Genomic DNA, 25,855 nt, shown 5'->3' with positions numbered 1-25,855 from the left:
CCCTAATGAAAAGAGTACACCCTAATGAAAAAGTGTACCCCGTAATGAAAAGAGTATACGCTAATGAAAAAGTGTACCCCTAATGAAAAGAGTATACCCCCTAATGAAGAGTATGCCATAATGAAAAGTATACCCCCTAATAAAAAAAGTATACCCCCTATAATAAAAAAGTATACCCCCTAATGAAAAAGTATACCCCCTAATGCAAAAAGTATACCCCCCTTGAATTATGGCACTAATAATAGCGCCATAGGCAAGGCTTGAGGTAGGTTTGAAGATAATTTTTAGATGATCTTGCTGTTACATTTGTATTTTAGAGCCATTCTGTGCACGAGATAAAGATCAACTCCCACGAGATCAATTCTTACCATGCCATGCACATGCAGCAACTTCGCATCAACTCTCGTAGATCAGAATCACTTTTCGTAGAGTCAACTCAACTCCTGAAATCAACTAAAATCAACTCCAATATTAAAATCCAGAAATTAATTAATAATGACGACCAAACAAAACTTTCTTCGTTCTCAGGATAATTATAATGTACCTCAATACAATGTTCCATAACCTCAATAGTCCTCTACCCACTCATTTCTAGAAATAAAACTATCAATGGCTTCCTTCAATGCTAGATTCGGTATCAGCTGTTCACATTTTAGTTCTTGTCGTGTGATGGGGTCAAAATTTCCAACTCTCTGCAAGGAAATCATGATTAGTTGCACGTGTACATGCGCTAGAGTACCTGCAAATGGTCTTCAATATCTCGCCTGTTGTAACTGTTATTATTAAGTATACACACTATAATATTATTTTATTGCTTTATTTGATGATTACAGCATCACAACTGTGTGAGGATACGTTATTCCACTAGGTGTGACTACAGGATCCATCATTATATCAAAACTTATTTTCCCACAGAAAAAGTCGGGAACTTCTCTTCCCTACAAAATAAAAATTAATCATGAAAATATCAACGTATAGTATTATATAACTCACTTGCTCTGCGTCAAACCTCAAGAAAACATTCTTTATATCAACTTGTAAAATTTCCTACGGTGAATTTAGAGAATCGAAATGGAAGAACGGTTTACTTACATACTCGCTTTTCACTGTAGATATATTTGCAGGATTATCCCTGATCTCCCTTAGTAATCTGCATGGTAATGAATAAAACGAGCATCGACAATTATATTTATCGGCAATCCCAAGTTTCTGCTCTGGGGTTATGTGATTATGGTTTGGCTTACAAGCTACAAAAAGAATTCCTGGTCAAAGTACCTAAACTGTACGATTGTAGGTTTTGGGTACATAATTATAACCGCACTAGACGTGCATGCATGCCCGCAAGCAGTCATTACATGGATTACATGAACCTATCGTACTATTCTGAACGTGTGACTGATTGTGGGCGTGCAAGTCCAGCTAGTGCAGTTAATTACCGGTTCTATAGGAAAATTAATTACTCGACAAATCACACAAATACGGTGGCCCTGAAGGTCACTCGGTATATAGTTGTGTTCTCAACTTGGTGTTCTGCAGTTGAGCTTCGCTAGTTGAGCCTTCGACAGTTGACAACCTTTAATTGATCTATGGGTGTGGTTTCGATTTTAATAATTATAGTGCTTGCAGCCTAGAGAGTAAAAAACGCAAATTTGCTGGTTGGTACATAAAATAATGTGAATATCTTGTAATCGGAAAATTTCTAAGACATTTTGCTGATACCATTGTGAAGATAGAAGAATACTCTAAAATATACCCAAAATTGTTTACATGGAAACCAAAGGTGGTGGGTATGTGGTGGTTTATATAAGAGCAAAAATGTTCTATAGTGGACAATCGCTTAGCAATGGAAAAGATCAATCGTTGTCGGCTAAGGTAAGGGAACTCTGGCACAACATTCCTGAATAGTCTATATAACCATGGTTTCGTAAAGTTTACATATGCACACAAACTGATTACTACTCAATTATAGGGTGCCTTTTCGCTTAGCGATGGAACTCAAGCAAATTTGTCGGCTAAGGTATAATTGTTTTTGTTAATAAATTTTCTATCTTTTGATACAAAAATTTGTCCAGAAGTACTTTAGTTCCAGAGATATTTGGATGTTACACACATTTTTTTTATCACCCCCATTTTCACCTAAAATGATTTTCCACTACAATAACTTTTGGGGAAATAATTATTTTCATAATGTTGTAGCTTATTCATTCACTTATAATGGTATCACTATCACAATTTCTTAGCAATCTTGAGATATAAATAGTACAAATATTATGTACTCACCCTATACTCTCTATGCTGCAAGACAGCCTATGGGCCAGCGCTGGGCGCAGGTCTACGTACCTACCAGGTATCAGCTAGCTAGCTAAATTAAGATCCAAGCTGTCAGTATAACAACAACCAGAACTACAAGACAAGTTGTACAGACATATATCATGGCCTGGCCTGGCATTAAATACTAATAATAATCATGTTCTGCATTTTAAATGTGAAGTTAGTGAAAGCACAATTCATGACAATGTGAGAGCAGCTCAATAATCTATTCAAGAGCAAGTAATTTGACTGATGAAGATGTGCACAATGAATACCAGAAAGATCTACATGTTCACCAACAATAATTATCTTTTTCTTACTATCAAGGGCGTATGAAGAGAAGAGGGCATGGAACTCGCAATGCATACTGTGTAGTCGTCAAAAAACTGATGAGTCAGCAGGATATACTATATTTAGCCAACCGCCCACACGTAAATAGGCGTGATAGTGGGCATGATAGTGTTACCCCCGGTTTTACTAGAGGCTGCTACTCCAACGTGGAAAGAAAACCCAGCCTGATGGCAGTCCATCTCAAACGGTGAAAAAAAAACGCTATGTACCTCTTAGCTCTTTCCCAACAACTGAGAATTTGTGTGTGTTTTCCACATGATACCCACCATCTGGGGTATGGAAATCAATTTGGGGGACCTTAGAAAGGTCTGCATAAGGCCTCAAACAAGTAAAAGTGTTTCCTGGGGTTTGGCGGGGGCAACACAGATGGTTTAGGAATAGGCCCCACCCTCCAATGTAAAGCCAAGGAAAAATCACGTGCGTGGACTCGTGTTTCCAATCCATTTATTCCTTATAATCTATGATTATATGGCATAATGCACTGGGATTATATTATAGTAGTAGTAGATTTTGAGAAAGATATCTACCTTTGGGACTTACGCACCACCTAATAACTCATTTGGTCCCTTTTATAGGCCACTACCTTTTCCATTAGTTTGGGAACAAAGCCTAAGAATTACTATGGAATTCATAAAAACACATATATTTATTACAGGGAAAAAACTTGACCAATCAGAAGAGTTTGACATCATTGGACAACAAGCAGGCGCCCTCGTGCAATATATGGCATGTTGCACTCGTGCTGGGCAATAACTAATACAAAAGTCATAGAAACTTGACCAGGTATTCTTTCTTTGAAACGCCAAGGGCTTATACTTTTTTTGGTGTTCATATAAGAGATCCGAGATTAGGCCATCAACTGTAGATTGCATTTCACAGTGCTTTTTTTCGAGACAAGCCCATCTCTAAACAAAGTAATACTAATGATACGTATACCGGTACCTGCTGCATACACACTAACCTACCTTTCTTTTGGCTAGTCGTATGGCGCTTGTTATATCATCTCCAAAATTTCTTCTCTGGTCTCTTGCTAGGGTATGTGCTACATGCATGTGTACATACGTACAGACATAAAATGACACAATTAAAATTAATTATGAAATCATCCAAGATAGCTTTCTTTTGTTACAATACGTGCTTGGCAATAGACCTGCATGTAAGGCTAAGAATTTAATCAGCTTTTACCGGTTGTGACGTCACAGTTGGATGCTGTTGTGGGTGTTAGATCTACGTGCAATTGGCGCCTGCTATTTATTATTAGACTATAAACTACACCTGTAATCTGAAACAGTAGTAATACATGTAGTTGTACCGTGGAGATCAAGGGTGTATTGGATTTGTACTACCGTATAGCGGGTAATTTTTGTGGGGTAAAAATTTGTTCAACTCGAAAAAAGGTAGTTTTCGCGAGTAAAAATTTCGTTCAGTCTCATGGCCTGCACTGCATTCCGGTAAGCCACGCCTACTTTAACATTTCGTGGAGGTCAGCTGAAAATAACAAATATTTCACCCCGACGAAAATTACCCGCTATACGGTACTGAGGGAAGGGAATACATACAACTGCACAGGTAGTACAAACAATGTACACAATACACAGCAGATATCCAGGTATTGTATATACTATGAACACCTATATTGCAATTAGAAGCTGTTATCCAACCCATTTACACAAACCACATTTTAACCCGCACATTTTTGTGTAGTAATAGTTGTACCGTATTACTAGAACGTTTTGCCTACATAACCTACAGAAAAGGCACTATTCTACAGAAAGTTTGAAAGTGAAAGTGACAAGACACTACAAAAACCACAAAATGCAAATAGTTTGTTCTTTGTTCAGTCAATATCAATTCTTTCCATGCATGTCCACTGTCTCTAACGCTGTATTGATTTTTCCGTTTGGGCATGGGCGGGGGGGAGCAGGAAGCATTGAATTCAGTCGCTTGACACATTCCGGTTTGGTCCAGCACCACCTGTTAGGCTCTGATAAATTATGCCTTTTTTCACCCAAATCCGCTTAATCTCTGACTATTCTCAAAAAATGAAAGCACTGCGGGTGCGGGGGCCTCCGTATAGAGGTGCCAAAATTGAATAACATAATAGCTTTTATACACACATTTACACACATTATAATTATCATGATGAACATAAATTTTTGCATTAATTAATTTTGCTGCAGAATCACAGGGAAACTCAAAGAGTGGGTAATGATTGACCGTGATTGTTATTAAAAATGATCGATGCCAAAGTTCAAGTCTAAAATTAATGGCTGCACATCAGTCAACAGAGCCTTGCAGCTCTCTTCTCACTCTTGCAGCTACCAATAGCTAGCGTTCTAGTGCAGATCGAGCTAACTACTAAGTAAAGTAGCACTACTTAGCAATACTCAGTGAACAAGTTTTGCTACGCACTCTTCTAAAAAGGCTGCAAAAGCATTCCAAGTAAGCTATAGGCATAACTCGAGAACAAAGTATTATTTTGCAAATCCACCAAATTAAAATCCAAGAAAATGACTAGAAGTCTATAGAAACTCATACTTACTGATCTATACTAAAAATGGACATTGCTATTATTCCCATTTATCCTTTAGACATCTACATAATTATATTATGCTAAAATTATTCCGAGTATAATTTATTAGGGCCTACCCGCCAAACTACAATCTACGCCTCAACTCTGCCATCAAACCATCCTTCTTGTAGTGTTGCAGTCGATTCTTTACGATTTTTTTTTACTTGTCTGTTCTTTCCAGTATCTTCAAGAATCGTTCAACAATTAAGCTCCTCTACTATGTTTCTACTGTCGTCTTTCATTGTTTTGAAGCCGTCTTTTTGTCACTGCTCCAGCTCACACAATTCTGTTGCTACGCACTCAGACCTGGCCTTTTTGTAACCACGCCTCCCGCATATGCAACGAAGTCAAAGTTAGATAGACCACACCCACTGGTAGAATATGCACCTTAGTTACCACCTTGGTTACGGTAAGCTTTGCAATAAGCTAACCGCAACCACGGAGGTTCCATAGACGCATAGGACATGCGTCACCAGTCACATAATTATGGCAATGGAATGTGTGGCATACAGGGTTTTGGAAAACGGCAAATAACCTGAGTTAACTCCCCTAGACCATAGATTGAAGAGGAAGGGGATTGGAAACGAAAATGTTTGCGTGAAACACTCCGCGTTATAGGGTGTGGCTAAAACTACAAAGGATTAAATTTATAGTCAGCATGCTCATTACCTGTCTTGACTGCTATACAATGTGCCGTACATAGAAATGGTGAAATTGATCACTTTTAATTAATGTTGATTTTTCTAAAAAGTAAAGAGAATTTAGCTCTAAAAAGTTGACTAAGCCACGCAGCCACTATCACTAAACAATACAAGAAGAAATAGCTCTTACTATGAAGTCGTGAGAGGTCAAGGCCCGTGGTGTGCCTAGTAAAAGTATACTAAAGCAGTTTGAAGGACTATACTGCAAACGTTTATGAACAGTACAGCTTATCCATAACATGAAGCCATTCTATGTAGCACTAAGATACATAATAACCCAGTCAAGCAATGTCCTTTGTTGTTTTGACTTCACAGCAGGGAAAAATAAAAGTTGACATAGAGTAATTCAAGCTAAACTCAACAAAAATAGGAAACAGAGTAAAGACAACGGACTTAGAGCTTGTCAGTGGTATAAACTTACTTCTCTAGAGTACCTCCCAGCTTCTGAGTGATCGCTAGTGGATAGGAGAGCTAGAAACAGTTAAAATACAACACAGACCGTTCAATCACGAAAATATTCGCAAGCAAGAAATATAACGCGGAGTGTTTCAACCATTTACATTGTACACAGGGAGGCCCGTTCGTTTCCAATCCCTTTCCTTTTCAATCTATGCCTAGACTCTCCATAGTAGCCTATGTGCAGTGAAAAAACCACTATGTTCGATGGTGAATTTCAAGCTATTGAGCTGGGATCCATTAGCCTCCTTCGCAGCCTCTCCTTTTTCTGTTCTTAGTCACACAGGTAAGGATTGGAGGAACAAAGAAAGAACGAACCGTCTAAGAAAAAGAAGAGCCTGCCCCGCTAAGTCTGGTGATCTGCTACTGACATAGCCAAATTTAATTGAGCGTGGGCAAGAGTAAACCGCAATATCTGTCCTCCCACACACTGTGACACAGTACTGGAGCGTATTTACCAGGAACTAGAGGCAAAGCGGTGTGTGAAGCTACAGAACAGTATGTAGATGTTTACTAAGTTAGCTCTACAAGATGAAACATGAAAGGCTAGAGTACTACTGTATCTGATCAAAGCCCTTGTCAAAAGGACCTGGGCAAAGAAGGAACCTATCCCAGATCCTGGACAACTCACAGCAATACGTACTTCTGAAATGCCAAAATTGAAATCTCTTACAAATCCCTTCATGTCATCACAGAAGGAATGTTTTAGTCCATGTCATATAAAGAAGAAGAAGCTATATATAGATTGCCCTGGTCAAAGAAGTTGTTAAAAATGCATTCCAATGACGACATTCAACTGGTGGCAAGTAAGCGCCATAACCCTTTCCTTGCCATTCGTGAAATCTGGAACAGGAGCGTCTTTAGGTCGATCAATTAGTGTGGATCCTGCCTCACCACGCCTCCATGTCATTCTATTAGTCTAGATCCGGCTAGCAATTCTAGCTGGGACTCCCAGTTCTAGCTCCTTTTGTTTAGCGTGTCAGAGACTGGGAGAAGATGATTGGCACTCCCTGGCTCCTTTGGATGTACAGCTGTCCAGATCCCTAGAACATACCCTCCATTCTGACGAGTTATCAGTGCATAGGGTGCTTACTAGATTCTTGCCAGCCAGTACAGTTCAAGCTACACACAGCACCTCTCAACTATTCTCTACCCCATTATCTAGCTAAATCTGGTCCAACTAGACAGCAGACACAGCTAGTTAATTCAGTAAAGCCAGGGGTAGCCCTACTTCTACGGTTGTTCAGTACCCACGGTAACAATTCCTCTGGGCTGGGCTAACTAATTGAGCCACGCCTCACAATTCTCAAGGCTAGGTACATGTCTCTGTCTAGCTGCTTCTTCAGCTTCTTGCTCAGTTTTGTGGCTTAGAGAAAGGCCAGCTACTCAGGGGGAAGAGTCCAGATGAAAGTCTGGCAGCCAGGTGACGTCCAAACGGTCAGTTATTCTTTCCACCAACTTTTTAATCTAGTCTAGTCCTGCTTGCACTGCTACTACTGCTACTGCTACTCTTCCTACTACTACTGCTGCTACTCTTCCTAGCTAGTCAAAGGTTTCTTTTTTTTTTTTTTTTTTTTTTTATAACTACATATGCACAAAGAGACATCAAAGCTTACATCAAAGGACACAGATTTTTAGCCTACTTGACTGATAAGGAGGTTACCTAGACTACAGTTTGTTTGTCAGGGAGGAGCTCACATACAACTTCATCTAATTCATCATAACGATTCCTTACCCATTGTTGTAATTTCTACAACAGATTGCCAAGGAAAGAGATAAAGAGACAAGTTTAGAGCATAAAACTCAGTGAATTTGTTGCTGGCTAGTAGCTAGAGTTTTACAAGTAGGGATTAGATTTATTGTAAGAACCAAGGCTCAGATGTTGGCAGTGATCCTATCTTGAATGCAGGCACAAAATACTTATTGAATACTCTAAAACAGATTTACACTAAAAACAATAAAATATCTCAAAATCTAAGTTGAAAAGCTATTTCACATCAGTATAAGCCCAGCAATTGATCTTAGAAACGTCAAGTGTACTTCTTGAAAGATACACGCCAAACCAAATCCACTATCAGCCTTGAATGATATTCATGCACAAGTTAATGAGATTCATAATCCTTTTGGCAGGTCATGGGACCGTGTCGTACCTCCTCTGCCTAGGGTATATGAATGTACCCTGCTTGTACATGGGATTTGTACCCTGGAGTATCCTGAGAGTTTTAATGGATATTCCTTAGTGTCAGAGCATATCATGGTTACAAGGTATCTTGTTTTGTGGCTTACCAGGACCTCAAGAAAAAAAGATAAAAATTGATTTTGCCAGGATCTGGGATTGTCTCACACATGGGGATGAGCGCGCATGCGCATTACATGTAGATCCACAGGAATAAGGGGTGTCTCTGCCAGAGATCAAGTTCACAAAATTAATTGCTACTAAATAGCTAGCTGCTTCAGCAGCTTTTTTCTGACTCTTTTAACTACTAGCGCTTTAGTGCAAGGCTAACTCATAAGTTGAAGAATAGAAACTGTGTGCGAACAAATGATGCTACGAAAGATTCAGAAGAGACTGCAACAGCCTTCAATGTGAGTCAAACTAATAACTCGAGAAAGAAGACTTTAGTTTGCTAATCCACGAATCAAAATCCAAGAGAACGTGGCTAGAAGCCTATAGAAGCTGTTAGTTTTCGTCGCATTGCAACCGTTGAGCAGTTACAGCTGAACAGACACACACACACAGTCACCTTTACCGTATCCCTCGTGCGGCTACGCCATGAGGAATAATTATGGCGAAAGAGGCAGTACCACGGGACTTCAATGCATATTCTGTGAATACACAAAGACAAGAGATAACTGTCTCGTTCCATAGACTTCCTAGAGACCCAAGCAAGAGAGCTGATTAGGTATAGCCATTCAGCTTTCTTGCTAGGAGCTCGGTACAGCTATCTCTTGTCGATCTTTGTGTTTCCCTTCGAATATGTATTAATACACGTCCAGTCATAGTGCCTCCTTGGTCTATAATTTCAATAATTTTATATTAAATTTGCTCAGAATTTATTGTAGAATGCCAAAACCCCCCAGATTTGTCGGTAGCCAGATCAGCACCCCCTTGCAAAAACATCTTCCTACTCCTCTGTTTAACTTGTGCAGCACTCTTACTGGTATAAAGCTACGTTGCTTTGGATGTACCGTATAGCGGGTATAATATTATTTCGAGGGTATAACATTTTCGCGGATTTAATTGTCGTGGAATAGCAGCCTTTTTGCAGCATGTATGCACGCGATATTAAATTCGCGGTACATGCTTAATCCGCGAAAACCACGAACATTTATACCCTCGAAATATACTCGCTATACGCTATCTCTAAATTTCAAGGTATTATCCGGATATTTAGAAAATGTCCAGGATTCCGAGATAATTAGAAGATATACACAGTTAGTATCAGTATGGCCTAAAGCTATAGACTTGAGATACCTACCTAGAGGTAGCTACAGAGCTCTAAAAGGGCAAGGAATATAATTATGACAAATAATAAATTTACAGACAGCCTGACATCAGAGGAGGTTGGCCACGCGTCATCAATCATGTGACGGGCTCTGCTCATGTTACCATAGATACCGAGCAACTGTAAAGTTAGTTAGCATAAATGTAGGCCCAATCCCAGGCCGCACTTCCTCGAAGTGGGTCTGGTATTGACTGCTTGCGCATGCGCTAACCATAAATTAGCCAGATACCGGCTAACGCAAGATAATAATGTGTATGCTCAGTAAAACAACGACGTCACAACGAACGGAAGTGGATTGAAGGAAGTAGATAGAAAGTTCGATTGAAGGATTCTAGCCCATCTGAGAAAGAGCAGATAGCTATCCGTAGCCTGCTTTGTTAACAAAAGACTCACAGCCTGCAACAATGTGAATGAAAATCGTCTGAACGAAGTGAAAGCTGACACTGACAGGCCACGCCCATCTAATTGGTGAAAGTCTACTATACTATACTACTGCTACTGACTCTATCAGAAAGAAAATAGCTGTAGTTACATAGCTGTACAACAAAATAGCTAGCTTCATAGATAAAAAAGCTATTTAAAGCGACACTTTTTAATAATTAGTGTTCAAGCTGGCGTTGTGCTAATGCCTCTCGCCATGTTTTTGCTTTCGCTGAAAAGTATTAGAGTGTTATATTAGTTTCTATAATGAATTTTATATTAAAGTTAGCTTATCTATATAAAGTCACTGAGAAGAAAAGACTTATTTACATGCGTCTATTGTTGTATTATGTGGCTTACTATATAGGACCTCAAGAAAGAAGAAAATTGATTCTTCCAGGATCTGTAGTTCAGTGTATATAATATCTAAGAAGAAAAGACCTGTGTACATGCATATTGTTATCTATATTGTTTGTTTTGTGGCTTACCAGGCCTTCAAGACAAAGATGATTCTGCCAGGAGGATCTGGATCTGATATTGTTTCTCACACATGGGGAATGAGCGCGCATGCCCATTACATCCACAGGAATAATTAAAGGGTGTGTCCAAAGAGATCAATTTCACAAATAATGGCTACTGCATGCTAGCTAGCTGTTTTAACAGATATTTTCTGAGTATTGTAGCTAACAAAAAGCTAGCGCTTTAGTGCAAGGCTAACTCATATGTTGAATAGAAAGTTTGTGCGAACAGATGATGCTATGAAAGATTCTGAAGAGACTGCAACAGCCTTCAATGTGAGTCAAACTAGCCATAACTCGAGAAAGAAGCTTTAGTTTGCAAATCCACGAATCAAAATCCAAGAGAACGTGGCTAGAAGCCTATAGAAGCTGTTAGCTTTCGTCGCATTGCAACCGTTGAGCAGTTACAGCTGGAACAGACACACAGACAGACACACAGACACACAGACAGACACACAGCTATTAAAGACACACACACAGTCAGCTTTACCGTATCCCTCGTGCGGCTACGCCTCGAGGCATAATTACGAAACCAGAGGTCGCTTCTTTTGGAGGTTGAACAATTATTAATATTTAGACACTAGTTGATAAGATCATAGATAGTAGAGGGGAGGGATTGGAAACATCTCAGGTGACCAATGTATTGCTCTAGAGAATTCTGACACCATGCGTGTTGCATTCCGCAAGTATTGATTGCGATTGATTGCGAGCCAGATGCAAAGACAAAAGAGAAGAAAGTGAAGAAAACTGCAGTAAGCACTGGCAGAGCTAGTATGTATGTACATTATCCATAGTAAATGTATGGTTTACATCATTTACCTAATTTATTTGATCATCAGAGCTCCATGTTACACTGTTTTACATGTATTTAGCTAAGAATTGGTAAGTAAGAAACTTTGTGGGGGGATATCTTGAGCTAGGAAGTAGTCATGGTTGCTTTAGAGTGATCAGAGTGTAGAGGGAGCATTGAAATATGCAGTAGGCATAGCCAAGTTGAGCATTATGCTGTTTAATGTTGAATATTTGCTTTTAAGTGTGAAAACAAGGATTCAAAAGTAACTTGTTTTGCGGGGGAGCTACTGGTTAACAATAAATTGTACATCACTATTGTTTAGTTCTACATGTTGCTTAATGATCCCGATGTGCAGTAAGAAAAGATTTTCCTTGCTAACGTTTATCGTTTTGGAAATATACTAATTCAAACTTACCCATACATTTTTTTCCCAGGGGTACTCAGAAAATCAGAAAATCTGCCAAGACCCTTTTGTATGCCAACGGCAGAGGGGAGGGACACATGATAACCCCACTGTTATGTATTATGATTAGTAAATTCTTTTGCAAGAGCTAAACAGTGACCGATGACGAGAATACACCATTGCCTAAAAGGGCGTCAGGCTCATAAAAATTATGTTTTGTGTTTGTAAACATTTTTATGTAAACATCAAAATTGTGTGATTGTGTGAAAGTCATAATGTTATGAAGCAGTGAACAGTGCCTAGTACTAGTACCATAAAGTATAAATAATTATTGAGTTCCTAGATTTAATTTCTTTGTAAATGCATGCCTTGTTATTTTCAAGGTTTGGAGAATGTGTAATCTCCACTCAAGTATTTGCAAAGAGAAAAGTGTCAGTCATTCAGATGTACAGCAGCAACCAGAGCAACTACATGTAGCTAAGTAGTTGATCAGCATCTCTATAATAAGCAGCTTTTCCCCCAATCTCCTCCCATTAAATTAACTTCCTGTCAATTTCCGGTGCGACACGCATGGGCCGCGTGAAATCCCTGTGTTTCCAATCCCTTTCCTCTACTATCTATGATAAGATCTACATGGGAAGTACATGGGAAAAGTGCCTCAGAGCAGGTATACTATGGGACTTAGTATACCTGCAAATTTACTTAGTATACCTAGTATTCCGTTGTCAAGTAATTGTATTGCATAGTCAAGCAGTTTGCGCATGCGCACTAGTATCTAAATGAGTTAGACACTGTTTTGTCGGTGTCTATGTGATTTAGAAGCCCTCAGCCACTTTAGTACCCTCGCTACGCTCAGGATACTAAATCAGTGCCTTTGGGCTTCTAAATCCCATAGACACCTCCAAAACAGTGTCTAACTATTATTTAGAGAGTCGCATCCAATTAGAGGTAACTCTACAGAGTCTACTTAATTGCCTCGATTTCAGGCCGCTTAAAAACATTGATTTTCCAGTGGGCTATAATCGAGGCTAGGGAGTGGCTACATTTACCTCTATTTAGAATGCAACATTAAGTAAACGCAGCTGTCGCTATTTTTAGAGGTCAGAAAATTGCTGAAGCTCCAGGGTGTCGCATACTTGGAGGGTCGCCTTACGAAACGGATCATGTGCTCCCATAAGCTGCATATAAAATACATACACTGAGCTAAGTGACTCTAAATGCCAGACCCTCTCCCTGACACATGTCAGATCACGTGCAAGGGAGTGGTCTGGCCCCAGAGTAGGTGGGCCATAAGTACAAATCAGATTTCATCCACTGCATTTACACACAGTGCAACATGCCATCATATACAGAGTACTGGATTGCTTTGATCTACCTACTCACAGGGCAACAAATGTTTTTGACTCTTAAAAAAATAGTAATAATAACTTGTCAAAACGAACATTTTGGAGAGTAAAATTTCCAGTCATAAATAACCATTACAAATTGAAAATTTTCTTCTAACCGAGGCTAACGCGAGACTAGCTCAGATCCTCTTGGCCAGCATGGCGCGTAAAACAGACAGTATTCATGAGTTAGACAAGGTAAAGAAGCTAGCCAAGCACTTAATACGGGCTGTAAATTATCACAAGTCACGGGGACGCGTCAAGGACATTGATACCTCAAACCAAAATGGCGCAATTACGTAAAAATGAACATACATACATAATTATATGAAGGCCTCAAAAACTAGCTGTGCATTTAGTTTCCAGATCTGGCTTTTCAATACAACAGTTTGAATGTGGAACGTTGCTAGTCAATCATAATTACTACGTACATTACATTCTACTAAAATCACTTATTTTTAAGCAGATCATAATTATTACGTACATTACATTCTACTAAAATCACCTGTTTTTAAGCAGATCACCCCAGGATCAAACTTTCCCAACTCAATCAATGCTTGTCCTTTCAAGAAGTAAGCCTTAATAGAGCAGGAATCTAGTTTGATAGCTTTATCACAGCTATCAATGACATCATCCCAATTTCCAAGCCTTAAATTGCACAGTGCTTGATTCGAATGGAGAACGGCATCTGGTTTTACTGCCTGCAGCAAAACATATGTGTGTAAACTTGTTAACAATGACTATCGAGATGCCTGATTAGGGGCTTCACGCGTACAGGGTAGGCCCTGACAATTTAAATTATGCTCGGAATAATAATAGGTGTCTAAAGAATAATTGGGAACAATGTCCATTTTTGGTAAAGATCATTACAGTAAGTTTTGTATAGCGATGTTTTCATGGCAAAAAATGGCTGAAGGTGAATATTTGTCTCATGAATCAGCCGGCCTTTTAGGAATACCTAATTATGGATCAGTTCAATTCAGCAAGATAATACGATATATTAATTATGTCTTGAGTCAGTTGTGTGTAGTGTTTATTTCTACGTCTTACTTTTGTATGTCACATTTTTTGGCAGGATTTTTTATGAGAATAATAGGCACATTTTTCAAAAATTAAAGAATAGAATAATGGGTGAAAAGGGCCTAGTACAAGGTTGGGATCAGCTAAAGTATGTGATGCCATACTGAAAAAGTGGTCTCCTTAAAATTAATGTGTTCACAAGAAAATTCTGCTGAACATCTCCACGTTTAATGCCTTAAGGCATAGCCGCACGAGGGATACGGTATTAAAGCTGACTGTGTGTACGTGTGTGTGTGTGTATGTGTGTGTGTGTGTCTATATATTCTAGCTGTCATTGCTCAACGGTTGCAATGCGACGAAAACTAAGTTTCTATAGGCTTTTAGCTAGATTTTGATTTGTGGATTGCAAACTAAAGCTTTGTTTTCCACTTGTGCCTAATTTTACAGTGAAGCTGTTGCAGTCTCTTCAGAATCGATCATAGCATAATCTGTTTAGTAGCAAATGTTAAGCTCCTTTTCTATAATGAATGTGTGATTCATTGTCACATAATAACAGTCACACTAATTACCTCTTCTACACTAATACGTTTTGAGAAAGCAAAACATGGCGAGAGGTATTAGCACAGCATAATAACAGTCACACTAATTACCTCTTCTGTAGACACACTAATACGTTTTGAGAAAGCAAAACATGGCGAGAGGTATTAGCACAGCACAGCTTGCATCACTCGTTGTACGGAGGCAACATCATATTTTACTTGACCATTCCAAGTACATCGACTACTCGCACACTCTTACATAAACAAATTATTTATACACATTAGGCTTTATACAGGGGGGGGGGCTGGGATTTGGCCATAACACACTGTGTTACGGCCTGAAACACTCCAACCAAACAAAGACCTTGTCTTACTAACGATAATGTAAATCACAGGATGAAATTCCATGCACTCTTCCTGTTCCATAAATTATGTCTACAATTTCCTCTAATTCACTGCCTAACCATAATTATCTGTAAGTAAAGGAGGCGATTCCAGAGTGATTTTCATTAAGTTAGGTGTCGCTCAGGCTGCCGTGTTTTGATGAGTTTCATCTGAGCTCTACCAATTCAGTATAGCCTAGACACAGCTCTATATAAGCTGACTCATAGTACCATTACGTTGTTTTAGCACGTACATGTATAATTATAAGCAACTTGAAGCTTCATTAAAATAATCGTCGCTGCTCGCATTTTTATACAAAACTGTGTTTTGCTTCATAAACCCCAACTATAACACTGACACCTCAGTTCCTAACGAATGCACGATGCGATATCTATAATCATACAGTCTAAAAATGTCTACAAAAAATCCTGTATGCTGTTGACTTCAATTATAAGCATGCAAAATATTGGGCGCTTCTACGATTGCAATCAGGCCTTTCAGGCAAAAGTAGGGGTGGGCGGTTCGAAGAGTGTATGCATGCATGTGTGTGTGTTTACGTACGGTACCGTACTTATTCGATTTAAGGTGACCGGCAAGAAAAGGATCCCACACAGGGCTGGCATACTCCATGTGTAGTCGAATCAGTGATTTATGTAATTTGTTGAGTGTAAAGGGGCTTGAGAATTGTAAAGATCCAGTAGAGTAATCCATAGATAGAGTAGAAAGGGATTAGAAACGGAAGTACCCTCGAAATACCATCCGTGTATCTCTGCGGTTTTAATCGAGGCTTACTTTTTAACACGAGGGCTAAACATGAATAATTCATGAGAATTGTTTTGCTCTCTGTAAGAGTCCACGAGCAGTTCTGCTGCTAAACACCAACTTTCTCTAATACTTGAGGCCATTCGGGACACAGGACACTATTTAGTTACACAGCCTTAGCTATATCAAAGGTACTATAGGAACACAAGCATGAAAAAGCGCTCTGTGTACCTCTAGCTACTTCACGACAATCGAGATTATATTTTCTTCGTTTCCAATTGATACCTACACCATGCAGGGGGCATGTGATTCAGTAATGGGGGTAGCTCTGAGATGTATGCATTGGACACAATAAGTTTCCCGGGCTTTTGCGGGAGTTATGAAGAGATACACGGATGGTCCCAGAGCCACTACGTACACTTCATTGTAAAACATCACGTGAATCACTTCCGTTTCCAATCCCTCTCTACTCTATCTATGAGTAATCCTACTAACTTGCGACTATTATATTTGTGTGGTAGGACCATGTGAGATCAGATGAGATCCCAGGTAGCGAAAGTTATCCCTTTCAAGGGCATGAGAGTCGCCAACAACAAGGGGTACATTAGGTGAAGTAGGGTGACGCTTTTTAGAGAATGTTATAACAGCATTTGTGTAGGTTCAACTTCAACAACCGTCCTAAATACGATTCCAGGCAGCTAGAAACAACGTAATTTAAGCAGCCTGTAATCGAGGCTTAGCCTAGTAGAGTAACCTCGATGACCTCCAATATGCGACACCAGGACTTCAACGTTAATTTTTCACCTCTGGCTTTGTAATGATTATTTAAAAGTGTTGCCTTTAAATTGGATAAGTACGATACCATATACCGTATTTACTTGATTAAATTCCCATCTCGTTTAAACGCCCATGGTAAAAGCTGTCTTTGTCAACAAACGCCCCTCTTAAATAATTGCTCATGTATGGGGTGTGGCAATGTGGGTGGAGCTGAATTAGCACGTGGAACCAGCTGAAACAATGGCAGCATAGATACTATTTATGATGGCAGAGAGGACACAGAGGGAGAAACACCACTCCTACGACTTAAGATTGAAGCTGAGAGCTATATGGCAGCAGCCAAAAAGAGCATAATTAATAACTGCTGATGAGCAAGAGTTTGAAGTAGACAAAACAATAAACGCCCGTTTCGAATAAGCGCCTATCTCATTTAAACGCCCCCTCTACAGATGTTGCTAGGAAATAAACGTCCGGCGTTTAATCAAATAAATACAGTATACTTATTCGATTTAAAGAGACCCTCCAAATATGCGACACCCTCGATCTTTTCCAATTTTCTGACCTCTAAAAGTAGCGACTGCTGCGTTGACAATTGTTTTTTTATGTCGCGTCCTAAATAGAGGTCAAACCATAGCCTTGATTCCAGGCCGCAAGAAACAATGTAATTTAAGCCGCTTATAATCGAGGATAGTAGAGTAACCTCCAATTAGATGCGCCCTCTAAACATGCGACACCAGAACTAGCGAGTCCAAAGGTCATTAAATTACGTCACCACTTTTTCATTCAAAAGTACAGTGTAGGTGTGGCACAAACTACTGTACTGTTTAAAGTGAAAGTTTCTTTGGCTTAAACTGGACAAATTTCGCTGTTCTATATATCAATCTAAAGCTTATGAGTTACTCTACCTGCTAAATGAGGTAAAAATTGGCTGTATGCAAATCAATTTCTTTGAATTTAATTGTTGTTGTTGCTTTTGGTTAAACATTTTGTGATCAGTACAGAAAAATCTCTTTTGGGGGTATAAAGCTAACAACTCTGAGCATGGTACGTATATACCTTTTGATAATTGCGAGTGTTGTGAAATTGTGTTTCTTGTCTTACTGCTACATAGCGCTTCCTTTTTATTACCAACACAGGTGATAGTTTGTATGTAATGCATGTATTTTTGAAGCTACTTGTCTATACACCATTAAATACAAGCCTACTAGCTTTGTGCTGATTTTGAATCTAGTTAGTGATATTTGCAGTGCCTGAACAACACTAGATCTAGAACAGAAGAAAAGTATTCTTTGGTTTTGAAACTATGCTATAGACTATAGCATACATGTATACTACAATGTATAGTATAGTATACATGTAACTGTGAACTTATTGTATTATACAATGTAGGTCTGGAAAGTTCGGTAAACACTTCAAACTTACCAACTACTGACCACTACCTCAAGTGAAGAATGGCTGCATTTCGAATTGACTGATTCTTGAGATTGTTCGTCTACGGGCAGTATGCCAGTTCGATTTACATCCAAAAGGAGACTTAGAAGTCATTTTTGTATCATCACTAGCTAGACAAAAGTATGCTCTTTTTACTAGCTATACATGTAATATAAGTACATTTTATCTTTCATTGATGTCAAGTTCAAACTATGATGTACTTATAGTACGTACATTTAGCTTCATTTTAGTTTTTGCAGCATGTTTGTAGATGCTCTAGGTTAAAAGATATGATAAATGGTAATTTTAATCCATGATTAGAATGTGCCCACACCTCCCATAAAAAAAAATGGGGACACTACCTCCGTGTTTTAGCATGATATCCTGAAGTCAAATTTAAAGGTAAACACAAGTGTTGCATATCATTTTGTAGCTGAAAAGTGAGCTCTTTCTGATGGTCATATATTACATACACTGTAGCTTAGAAAATTAAAGTTAGATTTTTTGTTTGGACTCGCTACCAGAACTTCAACACATTTTTCAACAACCTCCAAAAGAAACGACCTCTGGCTTCGTAAAAGTGTCGCCTTACATGTAAATCGAATAAGTACAGTAGGTTGGAGCTGGAAATTTTGAAATTCTATCTAATAAGACAGCTTACCACATTTTCAGTATATATTTCCAAAGCTTGGCTGTAGCACCCCTCCTGAAAATATTTCTTTGCACAATCTCTGGAATCCATTTCATGTACCGTCTTTCTTCTAATTACAGCACGGATGTAGGCCCCACTAAACAAAAATAAACAGGAACGCAACGTACTAATACTAGTCAGAGGAGGTACAACATAGGTTGACCTTTTGCTTAGCCTCGATCCCAACCTGGTATAGTCGAGCGCCGCCGCCCTCCTGGGAATCAAGCCTATCACAATCACAGTTTGTTCTTAGCCTCCTTCACGTGCAGCCTCTCCTTTTTCTGTTCTTTGTCATAGTTCAATAAGATAAAATACGGGACTAATTGGAGGAACAAAGAAAGAAAGAAGGAAGAGACTAAGAAAAAGGAGAGCCTGCCTTGCTAAGTCCCATGACGGTAGACGAGTGGTAGACGAGTGAAAATGAACGTGGGCAATCACTAGCTGGGCGGAGCCTGACAGAGCAAAAAGCTACAGCATGCCTACGCATTGCAAACTCTAAATAAAAGCTGTTAGCATCGTAGATAGTAATCCAGAATCAAGCGTGGAGACATCGTAGACGAGGGCTTTACCTAGTAAAGACTAAAGAGACTAAATATCTAAATTTAGCTCAGTTTTTTTCCTGAGTTCAGAACAGACCCACTTGATTAGTAGATATAATTATTACAGCAGTATAGTCTACTCTACTCTAGTCTTTCATACTTCCTCTACTGACTAAAGGTCTCACGAAGGCTGACTCTACTGCACTGTACTGTACTGTTCATAACAGATTATGTTCCTGGTAAATGCGCTCCAAGTACTGTGTGGGAGGACAGTTATTGAGGTTTTCTCTCACCCACGCTCGTTAAAATTTGTCTACGTCAGTAGGGGATCACGCGACTTAGCAAGGCAGGCTCTCCTTTTTCTTAGTTGCTTCCTTCTTTCTTTCTTTGTTCCTCCAATTTTCTCTTCTGTGATAAAGAACAGAAAAAGGAGAGGCTGCGAAGGAGGCTAGTTTGTTCTGGCCTGTTACGCAATAGTATCATGAATATCATTCATTCTATGTGGGTGCTAACCAATAGCGATGAATATCATTTATTAAAGTGGGTGTTGGCCTCGCCTCTCAGTCAATCCAACGTGTGCAAAATTCACACGTGGTACAGTTGAGTGGGTGTGATCATTCCCTTGAGATACTGCAATCTGATTGGAGCTGGTGGAATTGTTGAATTTCCAACAACAGAACGATAGGCTTGATTCCCGACCTCCTTCTGGGCAACGGTAGAGGGCGGCGGCGCCTGACTAGGCCTGGTAAACACTGTTTGCGCGTGGGTGGATTCAATAGTAAATTTGTTAGTAAAACTCTTTGTAATTAATCAATGAACCTTTTGTACTATGGTCACCCACGTGGTGCATGGTTGATTAAACTATTACAGTAGAACCTCGATTTTATCCGGCAGGCTATATAGCCTCGATCCCAGGCTGCACTTCCCACTGGGGAAAAAGGCCGGATAATAGCCTTGATCCCAGGCCGAGTTTTCGCTTTTATAACTGTTAGGCAACAACTAGGCCTGGTATTAGTTGTCTGCGCATGCGTCAGTCGTTCGTCAGATTCTGACGAATGGATATTTTCGTTCACTTTCGTGACATTTATATTCGTGTACTATCGTGTACTACACAACCAAAAATCCACGTACCGTATAGCGCGAAATTTTCGAGGTACTTATATTTCGTGGATTGGCCTCTAAAAGCCATTTTGTTGCACAATGTTCGCGGAATGACTGCTTACCGGAAGCCACGCCTTTAAATATTTTCATGATAGCAGGTAATTCTTATTAACGAACACTTTTCGTGGACTTAATTATCAATCAAAAATGAGATGAAGAAGATAGGTACAAATAAACATGATTCAATTTTAAGGGACAACAATGAAGCAGTGAAACGATTCAGCTGGGAGACAGTGAGATTGGAGCTTTATAAGATGGTTCCAACTCTCATGTCACTGCTTTCGCTGCTGATACCAAACCCAGAAAACCGTATACCCCTTATTTGCACTATTGCATCCCAATTGTTGAAGTGCAGGCATCAACACCTATCGTTAGTCCAGAGGGTTGTTTCCGTCATGTTGTATGGACATGGAACTCACAAGCAGGTATTAATTAATTGTTATCATAACTCAATAATATTAACACATATTGTTTAATTCCAAGGTGTTCAGCAATCTGCAGCCACTGAACTTATGCCTCTCCCACAAAGGATCGCTGAACATTGTGAGAGGTATTTCTCAAGACTATGACGTTGAAGTACAAGAGTGGCGGGACAAGTTGATTGAGAGAATCCCCAAACCCACTGCGGATGTATCGGTAAAATTTGTATCATTAATTTTAGTAATTTTAGCGTATATAGAATACTCATATCACAGTATCGATCGCTGACACTACCATCACAAACCGCTACTGATGCGAACTACTCCCTGACAGAACAGGATGTACCTCTGAGCGAGCTTAACGCAAGCTTCTCATCTGATGACTATAGTCATCCAGATTTTAGTCCGATTACATCTGTTGAGGATAATGAGGTGGATGAGAACGTAGCAGATGATCTGGAGACCAGTTTAATCGTTGATGATCCTCAGGTAGGTTAGAATAAATACTGTAGACCCATCTAAAACTGACTTCTTCAGAATCCAAGTGACCAGTCCCAGCCAACATCAAGTTCCACTTTCACCTGGACTGGATTTAAATTTGTTGGGGACAACCTCGATAAGAGGGTGAAGCCACGGTATCAAAGAGCAGATATGAGAGGCCATGAAGGGCACTATTTTCATGGTTTTGCTGTTCGTGATAGAATAGATATGTGCAGGTTTTCAGAAGAGAAACCATCTCGAGTTGAACCACAGGCATCAGAGCTACTAGCCTCCAGTGATGACGTCTCAGCTTACAAAACGGAGTTGGAGATACTAATTTCACGGTAAAGTATCAGCAAATAATTATTGCGTTCCATTAGGTTATTTGTATTATAATGCAGAATACTAGTTGAGCACATGGGAGATGTATTTGACAGTGAGAAGAAAAATGTCATGAAACACATCCCCAGTAAATACTCGGAGGAAATGGCATCTTCATCGAAAACGGTATGAAACGTACACAAAGAAAGTGCACTAGTATACATTTACTCATGCATGCATATACTAACACTTTGCCTCTCTTAACTTTTTAATTAGGTTCCGCTTAGTGTATTGCTTCTTAATGAGAATAAGCTGGAGGAGATGAGCCAATTTTGAAGCACTACATGGAGCTGGTCCCTACTTTGTCTTGTGAAGGCAAATTTACTCTTGGGAACGGAACCACTATCACGTTCGACGATACAAGGCTATGGGAAGTGCTTTTTGGAGGAGATCAATTAACGGTAGCCAGAATTCGTGGAACACAGACTCTGAGGGACACCGAGGAAAGCCCTGGAGATTGGCTTGAGGGCATCATCCCTGTGGTGGAGGACTGGCACACTAGGATGACCTTCTTGAGGGTACAGCAAAGTACAATAATTATATGTGCATGCATGCATGCATGCAATAATTATACCCTCGAATGTTGCAATAAACTTTTTATGTTTGTTGCCACAGCTTGTCTGGGGGCGTCACTATAGTAAAGAGTCTACCCGGGAAGTAGGCACCATGTATCAGCTTCGAAATCTAATATGCAGGAATGTTGTACCAGCTGACCCGGAGAAGAACATGAATGCAGCCGAAGACTTTATGCTCCTCCTTGTACATTGCCATGTCACAGCAGCTGCACATCATTTAATGCAAAAGAAAGCTCACAATTTGGCCACGTTAACCAAGGAGATGATCGATACGTTTGTGCATTTTCAAGATGTTTCTCAGATTGGTCAAACAACACCCGATTCTAATGATAAGGTGCACCTATACGCCACAGAGCTTCTCTCGTTGGGTCTTCTTTGGTATGGGTTTCACGATGCTGTAAGGGAGGCAGATGGAGACCGCATATTAAGATACTGGAAGCTGCTTTTGGTGCCTTTCAAATCATCAGCGCATAGGAATTATGCCAAAGAAGCAGTGAATATTCTTTTTCAGTATCATTATGTATTTTCTGAGAGGCAAAAGATGCAGTTGCTGTGGAGCAGGTGTGTTAACACAAGAGGTTACAAAGGTGCTAACATACCATGTGATTTATACATGGAGCATCTCAATCGAAGATTGAAGACAGTTGTTCGTGGCATGGGCTCCAATGTGTCACCAGATAAAATACAGAGAGCTGGGAAAACACTACAGCCGATACAAACTGTGTGCGAAGCATTTGAGAAAGAGACTACCAATGAAATACGAAGTGATAGGCATCCCTATCCATCTTTTGAAAAAGATTTTAAGCTAATTTTTGATACACTGATCAAAAACAAAGTGTTTAGCAATGTTCCTGGCCGAAACCATCCCAGTTATAAATTCAAGAAAAGTATTTTCAAACTGAACTCCAGAAATGAACTTATAAAAAAATTAACACAACCTTAAAGAAGCTAGTCTAGAATAATACTTTGCATGTTGTGTGTAATGTAATCATGAGTTCGTTGCAATAAAGCCACAAATGTCACAACAACTACTACCTTCTACGTTAATACTGTCTTCTTTGTAATATAAAAAATCTTTAAAAAGTAAACGACGTCTACACATGCTACTGTTTAAAACATAGTCTTTCATTTTCTTACTAGCATATCTTCCTCCTTTTCCTGCAAATAGTATTGCTTGTGAGGGTTGTCCATCCCTGCCACTACGCCCAGTTTCTTGTACATACTCCTCAACTGATGAAGGCATACCCCAATGAATAATGGTTCGTATGTCTGGGCAGTCAATACCCAATCCGAAAGCTGTTGTGGCAATCACTAAACGTAATGTGTTGTCAACTGAGGTGAAAGAATTCAACACATCTTCTTTTTTGCTAACAGAAAGCATCTAGTAAACATGTCAACTAGTCGATGACCTTTAACATTGGGACTGCATCCAGGTGGATCAGTTATATAGGATCCGAGACTGCACTTAATCACCATATATAAAGATGAGCAATCGGCATAACTTCGTACGTAAATCACTGTTTTAGGGTATGACTTCCGTTTTCCTCGAATTTCATCAGCAATTTTGTCACCAAGGCTTTCTTCAACGTCAATCTTAGAGTGAACCTCATAAGAAATATTGTCTCGGAAAGGAGGGGAGGCAATTAAAGTAGGATCGTCCATACATAACCTTCTACTGACAATGTAAAATGTTTCTGTTGTGCGTGAACACCGACATTGTCTGGAATGAGGCTCCTTAAATCTCCAATATCCGAAAAAGCGACTAGAAAATCATCTCCCCAGGTTTTAACACAGTGGGCTTCATCAACTACTACTGCAACGAGATTCTTTATATACGGTGGTGACAGAAGCATATTTCGAAAAATACCCTTCGCTAATATGCTCTCTGGGGAGATGAACACCAACTGAGCTTCTCCTTTCGTACTCTGTTAATAGCACTATGGTCTGTCTGAGCTTCTCCAACGTATTCCACTGTCAATCCTCCAGCTGCATACTTTTTTTGTTGATCCATCATCAGGGGACTAATACAAAGTACAATGCTTCCAGATGTTCCTGCAAAACAGAAAAAGGCGTATATATAGGTACACTCATACAGCAATTTTAGTTCACCTTTCAATTGGTCAAAGGCCATAGGTAATGCAGCAAAGATTACTGACTTTCCATAGCCGGTTGGCAGTGACACAAATGTGTCCTTTCCTCCAATGATCGAATACATTGCTTTCATTTGCTCTGGCTTTAAATAATGGATTCCAATTGCTCTACACTACACTATTTGGTTAACACCCAATTATCACTACTAGGTTATCTAACCGCGGCACTTAGGGCCTGACGCGAGTGGTGATAGTGAAGTTCACCAGACTCTTGCAAAGAGGCTGGAAATCGAGACTTGCAAAGAGGCTGGAAATCGTACGGTGGCCCTGAGTGCTACTCTAGTTGGTAGTTCATACTTGATAGTTCAAACGCGTAGTTGGTAGTTCGCAGTTGCTACTTGATAGTTCAAACACGTAGTTGGCAGTTGGCAGTTGGTAGTTGGTAGTTGGTAGTTGGCAGTTGGGAGTTGGGAGTTGGTAGTTGGGAGTTGGCAGTTGGCAGTTGGAAGTTGGGAGTTGGCAGTTCGTAACCTTTAAACTTTGCAACAATAATTAGCCTGCTTTTAAGTTATGATATACTGGCACCGATATCTAGCTGGCCTAAGACGGCAATGGCAATATTAATCTTATATGTACACATCTAGGTAGGGAGATCATTTCAAGTCTAATCCTCATGTACCTATATTCCCAGATCCCAGCAGGGAGGGGGGAATTATAGAAACAGGTTTTGCCTGGCACTTTTAGATTCTATTGAGGCTATATTTAAAGTTATGGCTAAAGATTAGAGGCAGTGCAAAAATCTACATTTGCTAACTGCAAAGTTTAAAGGTCACGAACTACCAACTGCCAACTCCCAACTGCGAACTACCAACTACCAACTACCAACTGTCAACTGCCAACTACCAACTGCCAACTCCCAACTGCAAACTACCAACTGCCAACTGCCAACTCCCAACTGCCAACTACCAACTGCCAACTGCCAACTGCCAACTACCAACTGCCAACTACCAACTGGAGTAGCACTCAAGGCCACCGTACCTGAGTGCTAAGTTGGTAGTTGGCAGTTGGTAGTTGGCATTCCCTCTTTCTCCCTCGTTCGCAGAGATAGAAGTCACCATGGCGGAGGTATTGCAATTTTTATCCATGACTCCACTCCCTTCAAGGTCCTCTCCGTCCACCCCCAGATTGAAC

The 25,855-nt window shown here is 39.8% G+C and overlaps 2 protein-coding genes across 4 annotated transcripts; one reads left to right on the top strand and one right to left on the bottom strand.

Moving 5' to 3' along the window:
• Window positions 1–416: 416 nt before the first annotated feature.
• On the bottom strand, window positions 417–19,270 carry LOC135331173 (E3 ubiquitin-protein ligase CHIP-like). Its single transcript, XM_064526247.1, has 9 exons — window positions 18,990–19,270; window positions 13,921–14,116; window positions 3,627–3,703; window positions 3,478–3,566; window positions 1,093–1,150; window positions 994–1,047; window positions 856–938; window positions 740–773; window positions 417–692 (listed from the first exon to the last, which is right to left on the bottom strand). The coding sequence occupies exons 1-9, from the start codon at window positions 19,068–19,070 to the stop codon at window positions 567–569; spliced, it is 798 nt and encodes a 265-aa protein (XP_064382317.1). The 5' UTR covers window positions 19,071–19,270; the 3' UTR covers window positions 417–566.
• A 1,117-nt stretch (window positions 19,271–20,387) lies between these two features.
• Window positions 20,388–24,451, top strand: LOC135331165 (uncharacterized). Of its 3 annotated transcripts, none has more exons than XM_064526235.1 (7): window positions 20,388–21,144; window positions 21,203–21,355; window positions 21,415–21,627; window positions 21,676–21,962; window positions 22,020–22,125; window positions 22,216–22,517; window positions 22,695–24,451. In XM_064526235.1, the coding sequence occupies exons 1-6, from the start codon at window positions 20,872–20,874 to the stop codon at window positions 22,273–22,275; spliced, it is 1,092 nt and encodes a 363-aa protein (XP_064382305.1). In that variant the 5' UTR covers window positions 20,388–20,871; the 3' UTR covers window positions 22,276–22,517; window positions 22,695–24,451. The 3 variants fall into 3 exon arrangements, with proteins under 3 accessions (XP_064382305.1, XP_064382304.1, XP_064382303.1); XM_064526234.1 differs by having other exon boundaries at window positions 22,615–24,451; XM_064526233.1 differs by lacking the exons at window positions 20,388–21,144; window positions 21,203–21,355; window positions 21,415–21,627; window positions 21,676–21,962; window positions 22,020–22,125 and having other exon boundaries at window positions 22,271–22,517; window positions 22,615–24,451.
• The last annotated feature ends 1,404 nt before the right edge of the window (window positions 24,452–25,855 follow it).

The sequence above is a fragment of the Halichondria panicea genome, chromosome 2, assembly GCF_963675165.1.
Source record: "Halichondria panicea chromosome 2, odHalPani1.1, whole genome shotgun sequence".
NCBI classification, from domain to species: Eukaryota; Metazoa; Porifera; class Demospongiae; order Suberitida; family Halichondriidae; genus Halichondria; species Halichondria panicea.
Note: the sequence above shows the minus strand (reverse complement) of the source record. Positions and strands in the feature narration are given on the sequence as shown.

Coding starts and splice junctions, on each gene's coding strand:
- LOC135331173 (XM_064526247.1), bottom strand. CDS start 19,070: ATGGATTCCAGAGATTGTGCAAAGAAATATTTTCAGGAGGGGTGCTAC. Junction 1,048..1,092: donor CTACAGTGAAAAGCGAGTAT/GTAAGTAAACCG, acceptor AATTCACCGTAG/GAAATTTTACAAGTTGATAT. Junction 939..993: donor TGAGGTTTGACGCAGAGCAA/GTGAGTTATATA, acceptor TTTATTTTGTAG/GGAAGAGAAGTTCCCGACTT.
- LOC135331165 (XM_064526233.1), top strand. CDS start 22,284: ATGGAGCTGGTCCCTACTTTGTCTTGTGAAGGCAAATTTACTCTTGGG. Junction 22,518..22,614: donor CTAGGATGACCTTCTTGAGG/GTACAGCAAAGT, acceptor TTGTTGCCACAG/CTTGTCTGGGGGCGTCACTA.